Genomic DNA, 17633 nt, shown 5'->3' with positions numbered 1-17633 from the left:
TAACATTCTGCTTTTCCTTCTGATAACCCACTACAGGACGGACTCGCATCTGTCAGATTTACCTTCATTATGCAACACACTTCATGAAGGCACTTGTCTCCAATTCCAGCGTATCACACATATTAAAAAAAAAATATATATATATATATATATATATATATATATATATATATATATATATATATATATATATATATAAATATGCCCTTCTGCCATACATCATAAGTTACCATTACCTAGGCATTCCACAAAGGAATATAGATTATTCATCAAACAAGATGTCTGATGTCAACAGGAATCACCCATGTTCTCCAAGTGAGCAAATTGGGGGTTAATAATCTTGCTCAAGGAAAAAAACGAAAGTGCCTGAAGCAGGGCTCGAACCCATGAGCTTCCAGGTCACAGTGCAATGCCTTAACCACTCAGCCATTCGCCCCCCACATATCAAAATCATGAATAGCCCGGTCAGGTAATATTCTCATACTGACCGTGTTGTAAATGAATGTCTATCAAATGGTGTAAATGAATGTCTATCAAATGGTGTAAATGAATGTCTATCAAATGGTGTAAATGAATGTCTATCAAATGGTGTAAATGAATGTCTATCAAATGGTGTAAATGAATGTCTATCAAATGGTGTAAATGAATGTCTATCAAATGGTGTAAATGAATGTCTATCAAATGGTGTAAATGAATGTCTATCAAATGGTGTAAATGAATGTCTATCAAATGGTGTAAATGAATGTCTATCAAATGATGTAAATGAATGTCTATCAAATGGTGTAAATGAATGTCTATCAAATGGTGTAAATGAATGTCTATCAAATGGTGTAAATGAATGTCTATCAAATGGTGTAAATGAATGTCTATCAAATGGTGTAAATGAATGTCTATCAAATGGTGTAAATGAATGTCTATCAAATGGTGTAAATGAATGTCTATCAAATGGTGTAAATGAATGTCTATCAAATGGTCAGGAAAACAAGTACAATATTTAGTGAGAGACGGAAGGGTTCCAGATTAACTGATTATTATTGAATCTAAAGAAAAATAAAGCCTAATAAACCAAAACAAAAGGAAATTATTTACATGGTGTTAAAAACCTTGCGGGACATCAAATTCAGAGATCAATAGGAGCAACAGTTTTTCGCCTAATTAGTCAGTGGTATTCTCCACCACCTCCCCTTTCCTAACCCACGATGTTTTTGCCTAATATCCTACCCCTGCTAACAAGCTGTAGAGTTGATACACAAGTTTAGATTGAGAATAAAAGTAATTGTTTTTTTTTTTTTCCTCAGTCTATTGCTCTTTTCTCTCACAAATATTTTTCTGTCATTTCTGCCACGCCCAAAAGCATAAAAGATCCAACCAGAAATGCTCAGCCCAAATGTCTGCATGCCTCAATCTGGAATAATGGTTGAGACAACTAGATGCCGAAAATCGAATTTAAATAATAGATTAGATTTACTGAATCCAACTATTTTTCAGCTTCAATAACTTCCCTCTCATAAAAATTGAGTTTCACAATTTACATGCAACGTCTGGTTCACCCTGACATTTTTTTTCTAACAAGTTTTGTATTATTTCCATTATCTAAATTTAAGTATATCATTACAGGTGACATATTGAAATCAACTAGTCAGACAAACCAAAAATACTGTGTATTTTGTATTTCATGTTCATTGTTTGTTAACTGTTGTGTTGTTCTATTTTTGACTTACCCGTTTGTTTTAGGAAATGCTGTACACAAGTGTCCATTGATGCAATACTACAAGAGTAAAAAGATAAAAAAGAGTTGATTTAAAGTCCTTTTTTTATACTAGTGAAGAACTCGCAATAATGAAGGATTTCTTAAGAGAGAGGGAGTAAACACAATAATAATAATAATAATAATAATAATAATAATAATAATAATAATAATAATAATAATAATAATAATAATAATAATAATAATAATAGTAATAATAACAATAATAATAAAAATAATAATAATAGTAGTAGCAGTAGCAGTAAGTAGTGGTACCAAGTCTGACTGGCCATCAGTCGATCTAAGGTTTTATGCTCATTTGAGAAAAGCTGCTTTTTAAATGACTTTTTCTTGTGCAACATATTTTCAGGACTCTAAGACGCATCAGACCATAAGCCACACCACCAATTTTTATTTTTTAATCAATTTTATCCCACCAATAGCAGCTCTTGGGTATAAGTTGTACCTTCTTCAATTCAATCCGATTGATAAAAAACACCCGAAAACCCAATGAAGTCTTCATCCTCTGTGTCTGAGATAAAGAGGCTGAGAATTGCTTCATCACCCATTTTAGTGGGTGAGTTTAATCATAATTTAATCACTAAAATGTCATAAAGCCAACACACTTGGCTGACATGGTCAAGGAAAAAAATAACCATAAAGACGTGTGATTTCAGTCCTCATTTATTTGATATCATATTACAACAATAGTCATGAAGACTACACTATTTGCTTACTTGGACAAGGTAAAATACTAGCATTATCGATGTATGATTTCTGTTGTTTATTCTTTAAAATATCAAAACAATAGCCATGAAGCCAAGCCTACACACCTGGTTGACACAGATAATGAAAAATACTAGTATTAGCCACACCGGACTATAAGTCACAGGGACAAGATAGGGGAAAAAAGTTATGTCTGGAAAAAACGATATTTTTCAATTTTTTAGTTTTTCTTCGTTCGTTTCTACAATTTTGGCAAGTCTGCTGTAACTTACCTGCCTGACAGTGTATCTGTCCCTTTAAGTACAGCTCTTTTTCCTTCGATGCATATTGTCTGTTCTCCAAATGCGTATGTTCCAGGGGGAAAGCCTAGAGCCTGGATGGCGTCTGTAACCAGCACTAAACCTGTCCAAAAACAAAACAAACATTTTTAAATCAAAAAATCAAAAGGGAATTCTTGAAAATTTTATTTTAAAATGGCTGATGTTTTATGGGGATGAAAATATCGTATCATCACACTTTACCATCATTACAGCAGTGGCCTCCCCTAAGCTCACAAATCTCACTCTTTAACAGAAACTTCAATTGAAAGTTTTAATGAAAATCAAATAAATCGATTACCATCAGGATTAACTCTGTGAGCGATGCGTAGAGCAGCAGGATGAGTGTGTACTCCATCGGATATTATTCCATAGAATATCTTACGATTGCGTGGCAGTTGGTTACTAGTAAGTAATCCCACAAGATGGGGATCTCTGTGGTGAAACTGAAGGAGAAAGACAAAAATAAAGAAACAATAATAACACTCAGCACCCTATTCGATAATCGCATCATCTGAGCGACAGTACCTCAGTTGTATAGTGTTTGGTCTTGATTAAGGCATCAAACAAAATAATGGATCAGTTTTTTAAAAAGTTTTCATCGATTTTATGTATGACATTCAAATTTTGAATTTTATAATATATTTACTCATTTTATCTTAAAAGGCAATAATTTTTTTCGAATTTCATAAGAGGACATGAGGGAACGCTTGACTACAGTACTGTACTCTCAATTTCTTCCGTCGATGATATCATATTTTTAGAAGAGAGAAACTGTCTAAAGTTTCAACTTTACTCTGGTCTTTTTTTTTTTGTAACAGTATTTTTGTTCACTATAAATCTCACTTCATGGACTTCAATGCAAAAACAAATGATGGAAGGAAAAGAATAACAGGAAAAGCTGACAAATAATGGAAACTGTGCAGTCCATAAAAGCCATTAGACCCATGGAGCCGGAGTTTATCCCGGTTATAATAATGTAAAATGGACAATAGCAAATGCTTGCTACCCATTCACTGCTGCGTAGACAGAGGGGTCCAATAAAAATCTCAACCTCATCTGCCTGTCAGATTATGTGGAATCCCCTAGTGAATTGCTCCCGCAATAACTGGTAAAACCAGCTTAAAAATTATGCTCACTTTTATTTCTTTGATATTGCTTCGTTTTGAGCACAAACCCAATTTTCTTTATTTTGTGATATTCACCAATATTTCCTGCTTCAATTCATATAGATATGTAGTTCTTTTTAAAGTGATTGTCACAAGGGGAATTAACGATATGGCATTTCCCAGCTGACAAGCAATCAAGGCCTCGTGGACGAAGAAAAAACTTCACACCTATATGTGAAAAAAGCTCAAACCACGCCAATATCGGACAACGAAAATTAAGTGTGAACATCTGGCAGACATGCCCACTAACCTACCTTTAAAACAAAGGATCATATGGGAAAAAAGAGGACATGCTAGTCTTATATAAACCTGCAACTTACAAGACATTCTCTCCAACAAAAATATCATTAAAAAACAGACGTGTTTTATCCTGATTCAGTGGTGTGATATTATTCATTAATAAGGGGTGAATGGATTACATTGAGTTAACTTTCTTAAATTTCTTTCTAATCTATAGCCTGATCAACCGCTTTATCTGCATACTTTTACGTCTCGATTCTTATGAGGTTGACATGCATGATATCATTATGACTTTGCTACAAGTAATGTGAGATATTTTTAATACCATGGTTTAGCTAGTTGATATCTAGCGCAAACCGGTACTCCTTGAGGCTTGAGTACCTATCATTAATTTATTTCATGCTATCTGGGCAATAGCCTTATAAATATATTATATCCCTATCTGAAGGCACTCCAGTCCAGAAAACAGGTCAAAGAAAAACATGGAGAAATCTGACGATATGCTTATATTTTATCAAAAACCAGATTTCTATCCCTTCCTGGTTTGGCCATAGGAATAATAATAATAATAATAATAATAATAATAATAATAATAATAATATAATAATATATATAATAATAATAATAATAATAATAATAATAATAATAATAATAATAATAATAATAATAATAATATAATAATAATAATAATAATAATAATGTACTTTATTCATCCAAAAAGGAAATTTTTGTACAGACATATAAAATGCCGACAATGATACATACATAAATATAATATACGTAAATAAATGTGGTAAAGTAAAACTTGGTAATAGGTATAGTGTAATAATATTGTAAGCTGTAAGAATAATTACATAGTATAAATTTCAAGGGACATACAGATTATATAATTGTAAAGATATACATATCTAGTAAAGTGTATACTGATGTCAACATATAAGAAAAAAATTAGTAAAAAGCTAAGAATTAGATACAGTATAATAATATTGTAAATTGACTGAAAAAAATTACATAGTATAAATTACATGGCAAATATAGATTAAATAGGTAATTGTAAAGTTGTAGTAATCATCATCATTGCCTTTTTCACCCTGGGTCAGGGTATAGACCACAAACAAACAGTTTCCATCCTTCTCTATCCTGAGCCAACTTTTTTATCTCATTCCAGGTCTTACCACTTCTCTGTATATCAGCTTCTTTAATTCTTCTCCATGTTCCTCGTGGCCTTCCCCTTGATCTTCTGCCCTGAGGGTTCCAGTCCAATACTTTCTTTGTTATAGTTGAGTCATTCTTTCTAAGCGTGTGTCCAATCCACCTCCATCGTCTTCTTCCTATATCCTCTCCCACTGGTTTCTGCTGTGTTCTTTTCCATACTTCTTCATTTTTTATTCTATCCATCCATTTTATTCTGAGTAGCTTACGCATGCACCTGTTTACGAAAATCTGTACCCTCCTTATACATGCCTGTGATGCGTTCCAAGTTTCACATCCATACAGTAGGACAGACTTCACGTTTGAGTTGAAAAGTCTTAGCTTTAGTTGAAGGGAGATATCTTTAGTTCTCCAAACTCTGTTCAAAGATGTGAATGCAGCCTGTGCCTTTCCTATTCGTGCTTTCACCTCTGCTTCCGTGCCTCCATCCTTGTCAATTATACTTCCGAGATAGCAGAAAGTGTCTATATCTTCGAGTTCCTGATCTTTTACTTTGATCTGCTCCCTTTGACGCATACCTATCCTCAAGACCTTTGACTTTGCAGGGTGAATTCTTAGACCAATTGATTCCGAGAGGCTGTTTATAATTGTGGTTTTTGCTTGCATCTGGTCCTGGGTGTGGGACAGAAGAGCCAGATCATCTGCAAAATCCAGATCATCCAACTGTGTCCAGGGGGTCCATTGTATCCCATTTCTTCTCCCTTTGGAGGTTTCCTTCATTAGCCAATCAATGGCAAGGATGAACAGGAATGGTGAGAGCAAGCATCCCTGCTTGACACCAGTCTTAATTTCAAAGCTGTCAGTAAGCTGATCTTCATGTACAACCCTGCAACTTGATCCTTCATACATTTCCTTAATGAGGTTTACTATCTTTTCAGGGAGTCCATAATGTGCCAGAATTTTCCACAATGTTGCTCTGTCAATACTGTCGAAAGCCTTCTCGTAATCCAGAAAGTTGACAATAAGAGGAGAGTTCCATTCTATAGACTGTTCTACTATGACTCGCAGAGAGGCAATCTGGTCGGTGGTTGAACGGTTTTTCCGAAAACCTGCCTGTTCGTCCCGCAGTTTAGCATCTGTTGCATTCTTAATTCTCTCTAAAATAATACGGTTGAAAACCTTTCCTGGGATAGAAAGAAGAGTGATGCCTCGATAATTATTACAATTACTGAGGTCCCCTTTCTTTGGAAGCTTGATAAGATGTCCTTCCTTCCAATCCTTTGGGAATATCCCGTCATTCCAGATTCTCTCAAATAGTGGGTGCAGGGCCTCAGCATTTCTTTTCGCATCAACTTTTAGAGCCTCCGGTGGAATCTGGTCTGGTCCAGCAGCTTTCCCCCTTTTCATCTTGTTAATGGCACCCACAATCTCTGCTATCGATGGTGGATCACAGCTAATTGGTAGCTCATTCCTTGCAGGCAAAATTTCTGGCTGGTTGTCTGGTGGTGGTCTGTTCAGAAGGCAGTTGAAATGTTCCCTCCATCGTTCAGATTGAGCCTCTTTTCCAAAAATAGTTTTCCCATCTTTGTCTTTGACTGGTACCTCTGGTTTCCCATATTTTCCAGAAAGTGTCTTGGTAGTTTGATAAAGGATCCTCATGTGTCCTCCAGTCGCTGCTGCTTCTGCTTTCTCTGCAAGTCTGTTCATGAATGCTTCCTTGTCTTTCTTCACAGATCTTTTGACTTCCTTAGCTATGGCTCGATACTGCTCTTGTGCATCCAGTCTTGAAGCCCTTGTTCGGCTTGCATTCACTTGTTCCTTCCTTGTTCTCCTCTTTTCAATAAGGTCCAAGGTGGTTGGACTTATCCATTCTTTATGTTCCTATTTCTTTACCCCCAATACCTCGTGGCAAGTTGTTATGTAGACTTCCTTGATCTTTGCCCAATGTGACTCTACATCTATGTCCTCCTCGAGCTCAGTAAGAGGTTGGAATCTATTACTCAATTGTAGTTTGAATTCCTCATTCTTTTCCCCATCAAGTGCATTCACCTCGAATTTTCTTCTTGTATGTGATCTGGCCCCGTGTTTTCTGAGTCGGAGCTTAAGCTTTGCCAATAGCAGGTGGTGGTCTGATCCAACATCTGCCCCTCTCCGTACTGTCACATCTTCCAATGAACGTCTGAATCTACGAGAGATACAAAAATGATCAATCTGATTCTCTGTCACACCATCTGGTGAGACCCAAGTTGCTTTGTGGATCCTCTTATGGGGGAACACTGATCCTCCAATCACCAAGCTGTTGAATGCACAGAAATTTGCAAATCTCTCTCCATTATCATTCATTTCTCCCATGCCATGACGTCCCATGATACCTTCATAGCCTACGTTATCCTGTCCCACTTTTGCAATAGCATCTCCCATCAATATGTTGATGTCTTTCCTTGGCAACTTGTCAATGACTTGTTGTAGCAGACCATAAAATGTATCTTTGTCCTCATCTGTTGCATCATTTGTTGGGGCATAGATCTGTACAATGTTCATGCTGATCTTCTTACTCCGTGTTGTAAAAGACGCCATGATGATCCTTTCTCCGCATTGTTCCCATCCTCTCAGTGACTTCTGGGCAAACTTGCTTAGAATTATTCCTACTCCCTGTGTATGAATCCCGTCCCCTCTCCCTGAATATAAAATCTTCTCCCCAGACTTGAGGTGTTTCTGTCCGGATTGTATCCAGTGGGTTTCGCTTACTCCAAGTATATGCAGCCTGTATCTTCTCATCTCAGTCACAACTTGAGAGCTTTTTCCTGCTTCATACATGGTGCGAACGTTCCACGATGCAATTCGAAGCTGCTTGTTTGGCAAAGACGTCATCGGGTCAGCAGAGTCCTTTCGGCTTTGTCTGTTGTCCTTCATAAATTCTGTAATTCCAGAAACTCTTCGGTCGCCCAAGCTAAAAAAAGGATTTAGTTTGTCTGTCTGTGTTTCTGTAACGGTTTGAGTTTAACGGAAAGGGGTGTTAACCCTTTGCCAACCCCCAACCTGGAGGACCAGGTGACTCAAAGATGGGGGAATCACACACCATTAGTCGCCTTTTACGACACGCTGGCTTGGCGTTGGGCTATTCTTGACCCTCTCAGTTGAGGGACCCCGGACACCACACGGGGAAAAGTTGTAGTAAGCAATTTTATAAATTCAAGTTTAAAAATTGTAGGTATGGAGTAATTCTAAATAAGAAGACACAAAGTTAAAACAGACGTAGATCAAAATATATAAATTATTTTTCCTTATTAAAAATTCTGCAACTGTAAGATAAAAAGGATCAGAAGTGTCTTTCACTTTTTGTTGGGAAAGACAACAATCGGTCACTTCTGTTTGACTTGATGATCTGATGATTTAGAGCATGGGTTGGATTGTCTAAAATATTTCCAATTTTTCTTAAGCAGCTTTCTGTATATAAATCATTAAAAGACATGGATCCTGTAGTAAATGTATTAGCTCTTTTAATAGTCCTGTCAAAGATAGCTTTTGCTGAGCTAAGACAATTTTCCCCCCAGGCAGTAATACAAAAAACCAAAACATTTTCTGTTACAGATCTATAAAATAACATACAAAGTGTTTTGTCAATGTTAAGTTGGGACAATTTCCGTAAAAAGTACATTCTTTGATTAATTTTACTATAGATAATATAACTGGTATGTACGTCCCACCGTAATTTGTTGTCCATAGTGACTTCTAGATATTTGTATTCTACTACTTGTTCTAGTTTTTCATTTTTAACAGTGATATGGTCTTTGGTATTCCTATCTTTTCTAAAGTCTATAATTAATTCTTTAGTCTTACTTACATTCAGTTCAAGGTCGTTATTGTCGCACCAGGAACCAAATTTATTTATCTCTTCCTTATAATTTATTTCGTCATTATATCCTTGTCGAGTAGCAAATTAAAAGGGCTATGATGTTTAGATCTGAGCTTTTACAGTATTTGTATAAAGTATAAAAAGCATGGGAGAGATTACATAGCCCTGCGGAGCACCAATATTTATAGTTATGTTATTGGAGAAATCTCCTCTTACTTGTATATATTGCATTCTATTTGTGAGGAAGTCTAGCACCCAGGAGATGATATAAGTATTTATTTCAAAAGTAGACAGTTTATGAGCAAGGCGGTGGGGATGAATCGTATTGAAGGTGGATGAAAAATCAACAAAAAGAATTCTGCTTTTTTAGAGCTGGCCAACCTTCCACCTGTTCATCAAACAGCACCTGTACAACATGAAGCAGAGAGAAGGCCAGTTCGGCTCAGGACCTCAGCTGCTACAAAGATAAGAACCACAATAAAAAAATATTGTGGTTTTGTTTGTTTTATCCTTTGCCCAATGATGAATCATAAACAATAAAAATATAAAACATTATAAAATGTAAACATGTACTATTTCAAACAGAATAAATCTGACTTTCTTTTATTGTCAATTATAAGTGCGACTGGAATTTGTTTATTCATTATTTATTGTCTTGTGAAAGTTATATGAGCCAATAATCATTGCTGTTAACTAGTTCCATGTAATATGTAACGGGGAAATCATAGGATTTATAATTCTAATTAATAGGGCGATTCTGTGAGAGCAGGAGCTGACAACCTATGTAAACACTCGTGTGATATGGAGATTATTACCTAAGTTCTCTTAAATTTTAAAATGTAATCTCCACCTTAAATACCACAGTTACAGTGATCTTGTCATTTCAATTTCAAACAGACCATATTTCTGCAATTTGAACGGCACTAAGTGTTTAAATAAAATATATAATTTTTCTGTTAAAATCAAACAAGTTTTAATAATATTAATAATAATAATAATAATAATATAATAATAATAATAATAATAATAATAATAATAATAATAATAATAATAATAATAATAATAATAATACTAATAATAATAATAATAATAATAATAATAATAATAATAATAATAATAATAATAATAATAATAATAATAATAATAATAATAATATATTATTATAGACATGTAAATGAGCTCTATAAAAATTGACTGAAACTGAAACTCTTCATAATTCATTGTAGCGTAAAAATCCAAAGAATCGAAATGAATAGTAAACAGCAAGCTCGCTTGAGCAAAGTAATGGCAGAAAACTAATTTCCGCAGGAATTAATTAGGCTATTACCATTGTTCCTTATAATTAGGTACCCAATTAGTGAAGAAACTAGAAACGGTCAATCAGTTTGTTTACAATGTGAGGCAATCAAGATGTACTGTAGCAATCCCTAACTTTTGATTTGATGGTGTCTACATAACGCAATTCCGGCTTTCGCATTTTACTTTTTTCATACTTTTACTTCCCTCCAGGTAAATGTGGTCAATTTTGGCTTAGACGAAACAGTGAAATTTATTGCTCAGTGGCTCAATTAAAATTGGCTACCATTGGGACCATGACAGGTTTGGAAAGTGAAAAAATAATTTTACGAAGGCTGTGTGAAAATACACTGGGATGTGTTCAGACACGGCAATTCTAATAAGTGTCGCTTAGCCTTGGCAATATATTATCTATCGTTAATATAAACGGCCCATGAGCTATGCGTAGCGCTGTGGAATATTCCTAATTACTTTGGTCATTAGACTATGATACATGAATTCTTACTTTCTTCATTTCTTTCTTTCCTTTTTAAAAATATTTGAATTTGACGACTTGACTGATTTCAGTTAATTGACTGAGAATCTACAGGTCTAATTATTATCATTATCATCATTATTATTATTTTCCTTGGACTTTCACTTTCGCATTCGTTGATAAAATTCTTTTGCCTATGTTCCTATTGAACGGAAACAAAATTGCCATTGCTCTCCATAGGTGTTAACTGTGTTAGTTAAAGTGTTTTCACGTGTGTGTGTGTTTGTGTGGATCAGGTGTGTGTGTGTGTGTGAGTGGAGGGAAAAGGTGTGCGAAGTAAGCTTGACCAATGTCTTATGCATGTGACGCTTCACTCTATCTACCTGTACCAGACCGGTGGGAGACAAGCAAGGCAGTGATGGCATGCGGCTGTTACTGTTTTGTATTAAAATCAAAGAAGTGATTAGGGGTGGGGAAGATAGGGTGAGAAGAGAGGTAGTGAGGAGTGGTAGTGATTAGGTACCAGATTCGTAGATAAAGATGTGAAGTGTTGAGAAGGTAATCAACAATGCAATGTGCTGGCTTTGTCTTCTAAATAGTGTACACTGAAAGGGGAACAATATATCACCTCTTATTGAATAAAACAATGAAACAACGCACTAAACGCTGCCCCTCATTGTTAAGAGACCCTACCTAATAATACTTCCCTCACATTATTCATATTCTTTGTAACATACTCAATACACAAATCTCAAAAACATGGAAATCTCTTGAACAAATAGGCACGGTTCCAACTTGTTTGAGATTTCCTTGCTGCACCGTGAAACTTTTGTAACTGGACCATAAGTTGCTAAAATTTCAGAAAAAAGTCAATAAAACTGGATTGATGACGATGAACTAGCAACTGAGCTATAAAGCTGATCCCTCTCTATCTCTATCTCTCAGCCAGGCGGAGGATGTCGTATCAATTGGATTCAGTTTCACCCTCTGACATGATAGTTTTCATCTGGCACTTCTCTATACCCTATATTTATCCTTACTACTACTACTACTACTACTACTACTACTACTACTACTACTACTACTACTACTACTACTACTACTACTACTACTATTATTACAGCTTCTACTTCTACTACTACTACTACTACCATTACAACTACTAATTCTACATGTTCAATAATTTGGAAAACAAGAGAAAAAATCACTTACTGGAAGCATAGCATTAAAAAGATGAGTGATAAATCTGGCCCCAGAACACACTGCTTCCTCTCCTTGTACCAGATTAGCCATTGAATGACCTTGAAATAAATGTTTAAAAATTACTTATTTAAAAAAATGCTCAATGGAATCGGAGATCCCCTATATAGTAAAAAATTTCCATTGCTCACTTTTTTCCAGTTCATGGAATAGAACCTTAATGAAAAATTTCCTCAAAGAGAGGAATAAATGAAATATTATTTATTTCATACCAATTTTAAAAAAGCAACTATACAAAATTACTGAAAATTTCTAATAAAAGTTTTAAAAGAAAAAAAATCATACCCACAGAAACTGTAATCCCTTGCTTAACAAATTCTTCAATGACTGCGTTTGAATTTTTCTTTTCTGGGGCAAGAGTGACCAAAGCAACATTATCCAAACTGCCATAGATATCCAAAACTTGATTGAATCCACCATCCTCAAAATCTCTGATCAGCTGCTCTGGATGAGCCCCTTTTTTGTCTTTGCTGATGAATGGACCTTCTATGTGAACACCTTGGAAAAAAAAATTGAAACAAAACAATTCAAATAAATTGGTTATTTTAATATCTAGAGCCCATTATTATCAGCTTATTGTGAAAAAAAAAAAGTAAACAAAGATCATATCTAGTTCAAAGAAAAGTAAGTAGAAAAATATTTTATCTTCTAAAGACTTGTCTTTTTTTTTTTCTTTTAGGTGACACCCATCAGTCTCGGTTGGTCTCATATCACAAACATTAGGGCAAGCTTTTCGCCTCTGATCTTTTCAGCTGTAAATTATATATCTAGACAAAATTGAGTATACTCAAATTTCATGACATAAAACAATACCAATTTTTATAAATATCTAAAATCTTTTCAGATCAGAAATTATTGTATTACGACTTGTCCCAGCATTATCAATTACAAATGTTTAAAAATTATTTTTTAAAATCATTAACTAAATTCTTTAAAATTAAATTAAATTTAAATTGAGCTTTATATAGCGCAATATCCAATAAATGTGCTCAAAGTGCGTTACAAGGGGTCCCTGGTCAACAGCAACATTTAACATGTAGGACAGGACATGACGCCTGTTAGGCGATATTATAATTTTTCGGACAAAGACAACGCTGTTAACGGCCAGGTACTCATTTTACACCTGAGTACAGTGAGAGAATGTGAGTAAAGAGTCTTTTCAAAGGACTCAACTATGCGCCGAGCACAAGGCTCGAACCCAGGACCTTCTGATCCGAAAGCGAGTGTCATACCACAAGACCACATAGCCGCATAAAATGTTCACCATCAAAGAGCTGAATGATATGAACTATGTCAATGATAAAAAAAAAAACAACACAAGGCAAAACATCAATTCTTATAATTTATAAACGTTTGCGGTTTGAAGCTTGAAAAAAGTATGCCAGTATTTATTAATAGTGTCAAATGGTGTAGACTTCAAAGGATTTTGCTTCATCAACAGACAAGATGATCAATGAGACCAGAAATTATTTTTTAAAAAAAATACTGGGTGCAAGGAAATGATGGTTATCGGATAAAGTGGCATTTATCAGTCCCTAGATTAATGACTGAGTACTATTCACATCGATAGAATCTCAATATTGTGGTTAGTTGTCATCTATAAACAATTATTTTCTTTGCAAATCTTTTAAAAAAATATAATTTATAAATAATCATTTGAGTCAACAGATGATAGATTTACCATTAATTAAAAAAAAAAGGTTTGTAAGTTATTTGTATATCAATCTGTAAAAAATAGTTACAGCATTCTTAGATTTGCAAGTATTTCTGTGCTTGTTGGCAAAAATTTAGCATGGGCTGTACGAAACAATTTTGACCGCCAACCCTATTTTTTCAAAATAATAGATAGAGCATTTCATTTCCCATTCCACCATTTGTTTGTGTTTTTTTTAAAGTCCTGGCAGCTCATTCAAGAAATATGAATTAAAAATAAAGCATATTTCACTCCCTAGGTGGTGTTTGGATCACCATTAGGCATCATTTGGATGGCTTTTTATTGCTTTATCTTCAATTAGAAGGATTGTATCATATACCTGTGCTCAATTCATTTATCATCAGTTATTTGCTACAATTTATAATATATTAAAATGGGTTTTCTTACTATATTTATAAAGCATTCTGATAGTCATGGACAACACTTTTTAAAATTTGAAAATCCACACATAAATAAGAAAATGAGAACAAATTCATTGCTCAAGAGGTGAGGTTTTTTTGCCTGCCAAGTGATGTAAGAGAATGTTCCAACCAAACATCATGTCACTAAACACCAAAAAGATTTATCATACCTGTGAAATACATTTTTAAAGCATAGTAACTAGATAAATAAAAACAACAAAATTTGAACCAGACACAATTATTTTCCTGCCTGTTGAAATTCCCCCAAAACACTCGCAAAAGTATATGCTTTGGCCTCCTCCTCCAAAATGATGAAATAGCATATTCCATATACTAAATAAACATAATTATCATCATGACATGTAATTCACGTCAACGGGTAAAGAGGACTCCATGGAAGAGATCCAATTTTTCTCAGACATTTTCTTAAAATGGTCTTGCAAAATAAAGAAGTGTACATCAAGAAACACGCAATTTTGCACATTGGAAGATAAATAGCTATAATTATGAACAAAGTACATAAAAAGATTAAATACCTCGTGAAGTAATGAGATAAATCTCACACGCTATGTGAAACCCGACTGAAGCTGAATTCAAAAATCGTCTTAACTTTTCTGGTAAATTCAATATTTCCTTCTCAAAATTCAACATAAAATCATGAATGATAAGTAAAATGTTCAAACTAGCAGCATAAGATAATAAATCAACCTCTTAAGAAACTCACATCATCCCAAAACATCATGCTTTTACTTCCGCAATGTCTATTTTCACTTCTATGCTGCTTTATGGACTTGTCTGGGAACTATATTGCTTGGTTTTGCCTTGCCTTCTCTGGGATCCTTAACCGAGAGGGTGCAGTAAAATGTATGATACCTTTTAAGGAGGAGGATTTTTCCATTGTAAATCATCTCTTAGTATATTATTAGGGGTATCGATAAATTAAAGTGCTTCCCTTTTATAGGGGATCATGCGCTTCCCTTTTATAGGGGATCATGCGCTTGTGTCCAAATTTTATATCAATAATATGTCAGTTTTTCTTTTGCTGCTGAAAGTTTTAAAACAATTTTTCTACCTTCAATGCCCATATTTTATTGCTGAAGTAGTATAGGAATAAAGCTGAAACCGTCCTCTTTAAGATGAAACTAAATTTATCTCTGTACGTTTTTTGATGGCTGAGGTATTAATGGTTAAATGACCTGCTTTAAAAATAGTCATTTTCTCGACGCACGACGCAAAATTAAAACATGGCCACTTCTATTTGCAGTAGTACTGCCAATAGTGATTTCCTCTATTCGCAGTAGTATATAGTAGATAGCAGCAGAGGCTCCTACCCCCTATAGCCCCAAAGAGGAATCATAGTAGATAAAAAGCAGAATTGGAGACCAAAAGGCGGCATCAACTTACTAATATTAACTACGACATGTTTTGCTGCAGATAATGTAATAGACAACCCAAAGTCCTCAAATGATACAATATAAAATGTTGTTGTAGTAGTGGTGATAGGGATGATGATGTGGTAGTAGAATAATGGTTGATATATTTTTTTTTTAATTTCTGGGAGAAAAAGTAAATTTCCATATTTTCTGGGACAGCCATTATGTTTCACAAATTTTCTGGACAAATCTGGAAATTTCAGGATGGTTGGCATGCCTGATAGATGTAACAGGACTCGGCCACAACAGGGATTTTCACTAGTACCACTATCACCGTTGTAACAGAGTTCCACTGTATAACTTTGATTACTTATGTAATGATTCAAAATGAAAGGACATTTTTCTAATGTATTCCTTACAATTAATGATATAATGCTATTTTTGTGGATTGACTTGGACGGATTTGGAAGCAAAATAATTGCGATAAATAATGTCGAGTTTAGGCTTTGATTACGATTATTTATTTTCAGTTCATTACAAGTCATCTCATGGGTTGCATCATAAAATGATCACCCTATACAAATTAAGGTTTAAAAAATAAACTCAATTAGGCTACAGCTGATATCACCCTTGGTAAAACATCCTATGACCACCAGTCCTCGTACGAGAGAGAGAGAGAGAGAGAGAGAGAGAGAGAGAGAGAGAGAGAGAGAGAGAGAGGAGAGAAGAGAGAAGAGAGAGAGTGAGTGAGAGAGAGAGAGAGAGAGAGAGAGAGAGAGAGAGAGAGAGAGAGAGAGAGAGAGAGAGTGAGTGAGCAAATCTTTTAAAATTTTGAAAATGCTTTACAACAAGTTTGCTAAAAACGCGAGCTAACTAAAAGCTTGATGGAAGGTTGCCATTCAACACAAACTAATTTCACTACAAATAAGCTTCGATATATGGTTATTTACCTAGCACACCAGCCCCATCTGGGCTTCCATCACATTTCTTAACGTGTGGTAGAATCTGCAGACAAAATAATCAAAACATTCATTTCAGCAAAGAGTTTTATCTCGAGTCAGTTTTCCTCACTTTGCTTGCATTTCACAAGTCCTAATGAAATGTGAAACTGAGGTTGTAAAATATGAACCTTTTTAATTCATGTATTAGACATTTGAAATTTACAATTCTTGAAATACTCTTAGGCCATTTATAGAACAGGGGTCTCAACTCAAAACTTTGAAAATCACTGAAAATTTTCGTCATCAAAATCGGAAAACCAAAATAAAAAAATAAAAAATGCCCATAAACTTATAACAATTGTTATTATTTTATTATTATTATTATTATTATTATTATTATTATTATTATTATTATTATATATTATATTACTATCATTATTATTACTATTATTATTATTACTATTGAAGTTTCATTGATGGTCCTCTCAGTTTGCTTTTATTATATAATAGAATGCTTCTCAGCCTTTGTTTTTTTCCTTTTAGGTTGGATATTTATTTAGATATAGACTGCATCATTGTCTAATGTTCTTGTAACCACTTCTTGACAATCTGCTTATTTTGGATTGTTTTTCATCAACTGTCAACAGTATTTTCAAATCAGTGGGCTCGACAGTCAGTTGAATAAAAGAGCAGCCATCGAGAGTCACTGTAATCTTAGTATTAAACAAAAAATGAATAGAACACCTTAAAAAATTATCAAAATACCAAACACGGAACGTTTCAGGGTCAAAACCCTTCTTCAGCCAACAACAAAAAACAATAAAGACATAAATACATTACTAAATTCCAGATAGACAAAAGAGATATTTTGTAGGATTTTTGTCATTGGCTGAAGAAGGGTTTCGAGCCCAAAACATTCCGTGTTTGGTATTTTGTTCTTCTTTTGAAACTGTTGTATTCATTTTT

The 17633-nt window shown here is 34.4% G+C and overlaps 2 protein-coding genes across 2 annotated transcripts in view; both read right to left on the bottom strand.

Moving 5' to 3' along the window:
• Window positions 1–17633, bottom strand: part of LOC144971417 (N-acetylglucosamine-6-phosphate deacetylase-like) — a 29627-nt gene that overhangs the window by 2051 nt on the left and 9943 nt on the right. The window contains exons 4-9 of the mRNA XM_078912288.1: window positions 16677–16731; window positions 12524–12736; window positions 12191–12279; window positions 3092–3236; window positions 2746–2875; window positions 1722–1768 (exon numbers count right to left, since the gene is read on the bottom strand). Of these exons, the coding sequence (XP_078768414.1) occupies window positions 1722–1768; window positions 2746–2875; window positions 3092–3236; window positions 12191–12279; window positions 12524–12736; window positions 16677–16731 (679 nt within the window). The remainder of the gene's footprint in view (window positions 1–1721; window positions 1769–2745; window positions 2876–3091; window positions 3237–12190; window positions 12280–12523; window positions 12737–16676; window positions 16732–17633) is intronic.
• Window positions 479–1558, bottom strand: LOC144971639 (uncharacterized). The gene is made up of 2 exons (XM_078912714.1): window positions 1551–1558; window positions 479–962 (listed from the first exon to the last, which is right to left on the bottom strand). The coding sequence occupies exons 1-2, from the start codon at window positions 1556–1558 to the stop codon at window positions 479–481; spliced, it is 492 nt and encodes a 163-aa protein (XP_078768840.1).

The sequence above is a fragment of the Berghia stephanieae genome, chromosome 4 (assembly GCF_034508935.2).
Source record: "Berghia stephanieae isolate SIO BIC M18660-M18661 chromosome 4, UCSD_Bste_1.3, whole genome shotgun sequence".
NCBI classification, from domain to species: Eukaryota; Metazoa; Mollusca; class Gastropoda; order Nudibranchia; family Aeolidiidae; genus Berghia; species Berghia stephanieae.
Note: the sequence above shows the minus strand (reverse complement) of the source record. Positions and strands in the feature narration are given on the sequence as shown.